Source organism: Spinacia oleracea, chromosome 4 (genome assembly GCF_020520425.1).
Source record: "Spinacia oleracea cultivar Varoflay chromosome 4, BTI_SOV_V1, whole genome shotgun sequence".
Lineage (NCBI taxonomy): Eukaryota > Viridiplantae > Streptophyta > Magnoliopsida > Caryophyllales > Amaranthaceae > Spinacia > Spinacia oleracea.
In genome coordinates, this window is record NC_079490.1 from 17,218,171 (window position 1) to 17,225,463 (window position 7,293).

General features: G+C 35.2%; 1 protein-coding gene across 1 annotated transcript; it reads left to right on the forward strand.

Annotated features, from left to right (window-relative positions):
* Positions 1 to 854: 854 nt before the first annotated feature.
* LOC110775432 (putative pentatricopeptide repeat-containing protein At1g12700, mitochondrial) lies at positions 855 to 6,758 on the forward strand. The gene is made up of 3 exons (XM_056841426.1): positions 855 to 1,147; positions 3,703 to 5,566; positions 6,479 to 6,758. The coding sequence occupies exons 1-3, from the start codon at positions 855 to 857 to the stop codon at positions 6,539 to 6,541; spliced, it is 2,220 nt and encodes a 739-aa protein (XP_056697404.1). The 3' UTR covers positions 6,542 to 6,758.
* The last annotated feature ends 535 nt before the right edge of the window (positions 6,759 to 7,293 follow it).

Sequence of the window (7,293 nt, forward strand, 5' to 3'; positions counted from 1 at the left end):
CATTTTGAGTTAATTTTTACTCCAGTGTACAATATTTATTGTACAACCTTTATGAATAAGAATTTGTGGGTGATTATTTGGAAATTTCTCGAAATATAACATGCAAAACAACAAAGTGCCCTTTATGGAATTTATCTCATTAATCAATATTATCCCTTCCAAACAAATCATCCAAAGTCCTAAACACTCAAATTTCTAGAGATGACAGTTCGAATCGGGTTCAACATAGGGTTAAGTGGTTTTGATTAAAGTTTAGGCTGAGTTTATCCCCATACTCACCTCCAATTTTCAGATTCTGCCACATCAGCTTTTCACTAATTTTTTCATTATCCAGACTCACACAAAACTCACCCTATTTTTACACAAACTCTTAAAATAATATTTTATGTATGTATTTTTTTTGGTACATTTACTAAATAATATTGAAACTATGTTTCTTATACACAAACAAAGTAATTTATAATTCGAGAAAAAAAATGAAAAATAAAACAAAATATGTTAATTTCGAAATTCAAAAGATTTAGAACAAAAGGCAAATGAAACAAAATAATACATAAACCATCAATAATTTAATTGGGTGAAATAAGATAAATTAATTTTGATGATATTGCATAATTTGATTAGAAGAAGAAAAAAGTAGAGTCTTAAGTGAGTCTTGAATTTTCAAACCCACTTCAAGACTTGGTGTAATATTTTACCGCATTATCCCAAGATTTAGGATTGAAACTCACCTTGAGACTCCCTTTAAAATAGGGATAAACTTACCCTTAGATTTCGGAAATTAGTTTAATTTATCGTCGCCAAACATTCACAACATCAACGTTCTCACTTCCCACTTTCTCATAGGGGAAAAAATGGGAAGGATGAGCAACAAAGCTAGAGTAGCTGCTGGATTTTCCCAGTTTCGTAATCTTGCTGCTTCAATTTCTGGTAATCTTCTTCCTTCCCCTCCTAATTTTCGTCATTCTACCTGCATTTCTACTTTCAATTTCTTCCTTTTCCCGACTTCGCTGTTTCAATCTCATTTTCCATTTCTTATGAGAAACTTTTGTGTAAGACCGCCTCACAGGAAAGACCGCCTTGTTGGCAGTCTTGCTGGCAGCCCAGTTGGCAGCCATGTTGGCGCATGTGATGACGTCATGCTGACGTCAGCATATATTTTTTTTTTTGAATTTTTTTTTTTTGAATTTTTTTTTAAATTTTTTTTTTTAGGAAAAAAAAAATTTAGATTTTTTTTCAGGCTTAACTAATTGGAATTCAGACTTAACTAATTGGAGTTCAAACTTAACTAATTGGATTTCAGGCTTAACTAATTGAATTTCAGCCTTAAACTTTTTCTTTTTTTTCCCGATTCGAATTTTTTTTTTTTGAAATTAAAATTTTCAATTTTTTTTTGGTACTAACTAAACTAGTGTAAAACATAACTAAAAGTAATAAAATCATAACTAATTGAATAACAAAATAGTTAAACTTATGAGTCAAATAGTTATTAAATTAAACAAACATTTTATTAACTAAAACTCATAAAATCTTAACTAATTAGTTGCAATGCTTAACTAATTGATACCATTGCTTAACTAATTGGTTTCAGTACTTAACTAATTGGTTTCAGTACTTAACTAATTGGTTCATTGCTTAACTAATTGGTTTCATTGTATAACTAATTAGTTTCGTTGCTTAACTAATTGAATCTCAAACTTAACTAATTAGTTCCACTGGTTAACTTAATTAAATCCAGTGCATCACTAATTGCTTCCAGTGCTTCACTAATTGATTTCAATGCTTCACTAATTGGTTGCATGGTTTAACTAATATGTTACATTGCTTAACTAATTTATTACACTAATTGATTCTGAAGCTTAACTTAATAGTTTAATTTTTTAACTAATTGATTCAATTGCTTAACTAATTGGTTTCAATGCTTACAATTTTATATCTTAACTAAAACTCTGAAATTCGTTATCCAAAACTCAAAAATACATAACTAAAACTCAAAAAATCTTAACTAAAACCAAGAAAATCGTAACTTAAACTCGTGAAACTCAAAAAATCGAAACTAAAGCCCTGAATTGAAACTAAAAAATACGTAACTAAAACTCAAAAAACTTTCACTAAAACCAAGAAAATCGTAACTAAAACTTATAAATTCATAACTAAAACATAGAAAATCAGAATTTTTAAATTAAACTCGAAAATTCGTAACTAAAATTAGAAAATATTAACTAAATTTCAGAAAATCTTAACTAAAACTCATAAATTTAATCTTAACTAAACAAGATTATTCTTAACTAAAATGAAACAATTCTTAACTAAAATGAAATTATTGTAACTAAAACAACAATATTCGTAACTAAAACAAAATAAATTATAACTAAAAGAAGCACTTGAAATGAAATGAACTAAACCATCAACATACTTAACTAAACCAGCAACATTCTTGACTAAAAGAACCATATTCTTAACTGAAACAAAAGACCTAAAACTAATTAAATAACAGTAATCAATTGTTCATTCGCGACAACGCAAGTCTTAGCAGCCACCGCAAGGCTTCCTTTCTGCATCAATTGGTCCGATTACCACACCAACAACATGAGCAACACCGAGCACCAACAAGCCTGAGCACCGCAACTTCCAGCACCAGAGTGGCGGCTGTAGCCTCCACGGCAACCACCAGAAGCAACCACCAGTGGCAAATCCTCCTCCTGTCAGAAATCCACCAGTCGCAGCGTTGTGGAGAGCCAACAACAGCCCTGTTTCTTCACAGACACCAAGCATGCATAGTACCACAGACCTGTACAACAAAACCTAATTAAATTCAATCTAATTGACATAAAAACCTAATTAAATTCAATCTAATTGACATGAAAACCAAATCGAATTCAATCAAATTGACATAAAAACCTAATCGAATACCGAAAAACCTAATCGAAATCATCACCAGATCGATCAAACTAGCATCAACAGATCGAGGTGAATATATCTCCGACAAGTCAACCTACGAATCAAAAGTAGGTCCAACAACAAAATCGGCAACGGAACATAGCTTCAACCATCAAAATCGACAACAATAAAAAACGAATTACATACCTTGAAGATTTAGTTAGAGCGAGAGAGAAGCCGGAAATTTATAGGTTGCGCGAAGGAGTTGGATTTCCGACAACCTTCGATGGCGACGGCGGCAAGGCGGCGACGCCGGATTCTCCTTCCTCTCTTTCCTTCGCCGCTCTGGTTCTCGCTTCCCTATCCCGCCGGCCACCAGGATCTCCCGATGCTAAACGCCGCAATCGACTTCGCTGGTCGCCGTCGCGTCATTCACGTTCGCAACCACCACCACGAGCCACAATAAACCAGTAGATCTCGTTTCATCACCACCGCGCGCCTCCTTGCACGATACCAGTAGCTCGTAGCCGCTCACCGCCATCGCACCCCCTTCGTGGACCACCTCTTGGTGGTGGTGGCCATGGAATTAGTTTTGAGTTTTGAGGAGAGAGAAAGAGGCAGGTGTTTTGAGGAGAGAGAGTTTTGAGGAGAGAGAGAAACCGAGAGTTGTGAGGAGAGAGAAATGAAAATTGGTATTATATATTTTCAGAAAATAAAATAAAAATAAAGTTGATATTATGCTGATATCAATAATGACGTGGCAATAAGATGACAACAAGGCGGTCTTTCCTGTAAGACCGTCTTTTCTAAAAGTTTGTAATTTCTTCTTCACTCCCGAAATTACTCCTATCGATCAACTCATCATCATTTTGATGACTTTTTTTCTTTTTTTTTTAGGGATCATTTTGATGACTTTGACCCCCAATTGTTCCTCAAATATGTTAGACACCGATCCAAATTAGGGTTTACAAATATTGATTATCCCCTTTCCCTCTTCCATCATATGAAATCTATACGCCCTCTTCCTTCAATTGTTGATTTCTATATCTTGTTTACTGCCATGACTAAAATGAAACCCAACCCCCCTTTATCCACTGTTATTTCTCTCTCCAGGCAGCTTCAATTGTTAGGTCTCCATCCAGATGATTATTCCCTTACTATTTTGGCCAATTGCTACTGCCGTTTGGGCAATGTTGATTTGGGGTTTTCCATTTTGGCTTCCATTATTAAACTTGGCTATCAACCTAACATTGTCACCTTCACTACACTCATCAATGGCTTCATTCACACCGACCAATTCAACCAAGCCGTTCGATTGTTGGATAAAATTGTCAAGCTTGGCTACCAACCCACATTAGTCACTTATGGCTCCATGTTCAGAGGTCTCTGTAGATTAGGCGATAATTATGGTGCTCTTAACCTCCTTAGGAATATGGAATCTCATAGACATTGCACGCCCAATGTTGTGATATACAGCACTATCATTGATAGCCTCTGTAAAGACCAGTTGTTACCTCTGGCTCTCCACCTTTTCAAGGAGATGAAATCCAAAAGAATTTCCCCAAATGTTGTCACCTATAGTACCTTAATTCGAGGTATGTGTACTTTGGGACAGTGGAAAGAAGCTCGAGATATGTACAATGAGATGTTGGGGAACAATATACAACCTACCATTAAGACCTGCAACATGTTGATTGACAGGTATTGTAAGGAGGGCAGGGTTGGTGAAGCACGTGCTATTTATGAATCCATTACTAAGAGAGGTCTGCTTCCTAATATAGTCACTTATAGCGCTTTATTAGATGGATATTGTTTACGTGGTGAGATGGATGAGGCAGAAAAGTTAATGGATTTGATGATAAAACATGGCTGTGAACCTAATGTTGTTACTTACAGTAGCCTAATAAATGGGTATTGCAAGTCTAAAAAGATTGACCGAGCACTTGGCTTGCTCAAGAAGATGCCTCTTGTAGGATTATCCCCTAATGTGGTCACATATTCCACTCTTATCGATGGCTTATGCAAGGACAATCAACTGGAGTTTGCACGCCAGCTTTTCAAGGACATGAAATCACATGGATTAAAGCCAGTTATAGTCACTTATAATTCATTGCTTGATGGTTTATGTAAAAATGCTTGGATCGACGAGGCAATGCAACTTTTTAAGGAGATGAAGAACAATGGGGTGCACCCTAACATTATCTTGTACAATATCTTGATTGATGGCCTCTTTGAGGCTGGCCAGCTTGGTGAAGCAGTGGATATCTTCTCTGTTCTCATTGGTAAAGGGAGGCATAATGTGCGTTCCTACAACAGAATGATCAAAAGGTTTTGTAAAAAAGGGTTGCTAACCGATGCCGATGAACTATTGAAGAAAATGGAGGATAATGGATGTTCTCCTGATAATTGCACCTTCAATACAATTATTAGAGGATTTCTTTATGGTAAGAATGTTAAGAGGGCTTTAGAACTCATTAGCATTATGAGAAGTAGAGGGTTCGCTGTTGATAATCACAATACTTCGTCATTGGTGGTCTTACTCGCTGATCCAACCGTTGGTGATTCAGACAAGGAATTGGTTAGAAATTTTTTTGAGAACCGATTGAGTGATAATTTGGAGGAAATTACATATGATCAGGTGCGAAAAGTTCTGAAAACAGACATGCCGACTGTAGGTTACGAATCAGTAAGTCATTGATTTGATACTTAAATTTTGATTGATTGAAATAGGCAAAACCATGGAGCCAAAACTCAAGTTTAGCTATATCCTAAATCATAGCACGTCCATTGTAGAAACTAGATACATGTATGTGGGAAGTATGTTATTTTCTTCAACTTGGGGTTCTGGTAATTATACATTAGTATCTTCACTTGAGACACATCAATTAATTTTTCCGAGATGTGTTTGCCATTTGTATTTGATTTTTCCGAGACATGTTTGCCATTTGTATTTGCCCTTTATCCACTGTTATTGCTCTCTCTAGGCAGCTTCATTTATCAGGTCTCTGTCCAGATGCTTATTCCCTTGGTATTTTGGCCAATTGCTACTGTTGTTTAGGCATATCTCATTTTGAGGTACCTGCACTTTAGGACACTGGACTGAGATGTTGGGGGAACATTTGATTGATTGTATTGTAAGAAAGGGAAGATGGGACACTGCACTTTAGCACAAGCTATTTTATCTATTGAAGTTGTTATCTTTTGCATTGTTTGTATTTGAATTACTGAGGTTTGAATTAGGAGAATTGCAATTTTGATATATCTCTATTTCTTAATGATGCACCTAGCAGCTTGAAAGACCTTGTGGGTCCTCTCTGTGACCTCTACCAGTTGTGATCTTTCTCTGTTATGTTCTGATCAGAATGAGGTTTCAGTTCTGACTTCTGAATGTAAGTTTTGAGCCTATATTTCCTGATGTTCTAAGAGCTGCAGTTCCTGTGGTTGTTTTAACAAACTGTTATCTGCCTTTCCATATATAATCATCAGCCTGTGGTTTATTAAGAGTAATGTGAATTCTCAGTATGATAACCAGTCCTAAGAGATTAAATTTGCTGGAACTAACTTGTTATACCTTTGTTTGTGATGATCTGTTTAGAAGATTTCCCATACAACCCGTTGCAGTTCGTCGTCACATATAGGATGTAATCCACTATTACTGTAAGGGAGGCTCTTGATCTGGTGCATTAATCAACAATTTGGTGTAATAAGTACGTTTCTAAAAGTCTTCTTTTGGAGATTTAAATAGCTGTATTTAAATGGTAATCTGTGACTAAATGCTTCGTCCTGTTTTACACAGTATAGTATTGGTCAAGCAAAGAGGAAGAGATTATATTGTGAAATGTGATTAATAATAATAATACGAATAACGATAACAATAAGAGGAGCGACAATTAATTAGTTAATTCTTTTTCTTGTATCTTTATCCTATGTCAAAAAAAAAAAAGAAAAAAAAAGAAAAAGGGAGCGACAAATCATGCATTGATTGGTCTTATTCACTGGTTGAACGACTGAAAGAAATGTAGATCCGAGAAAGAGAAACAGAGAGTACCTATCGATCATTGAGCACTAGCCGATGATGATTTTTAGGAAAACCACTCCAGGCCTTTAATGATTTTTGTAAATTACTAACTAATTCGTTAAAAGTTGTCAATTAAATATATAGGTGTTTAATTAAGTTGTTAATTGCTAGCTTAGCTCATATTCTGGCCAATTAATCACTAATCATATCATAATCAGTCGTCAATCATATTCCCCCTCACTTGTATCTCGTTTAATCAACTCACCTTCCTTAAACTTTGTGTCAGTAATAGTAAATGACTAGTTTAGGGCCCGTGCAACGCACGGCTACTACTAAAACAATTTATTATTTTAATAGTAACTAAAAGACTTGTGATATTAGAAAAACATGAAAGT

Coding starts and splice junctions, on each gene's coding strand:
- LOC110775432 (XM_056841426.1), top strand. CDS start 855: ATGGGAAGGATGAGCAACAAAGCTAGAGTAGCTGCTGGATTTTCCCAG. Junction 1,148..3,702: donor TGTGATGACGTCATGCTGAC/GTCAGCATATAT, acceptor AAGTTTGTAATT/TCTTCTTCACTCCCGAAATT. Junction 5,567..6,478: donor CGACTGTAGGTTACGAATCA/GTAAGTCATTGA, acceptor TCTGTTTAGAAG/ATTTCCCATACAACCCGTTG.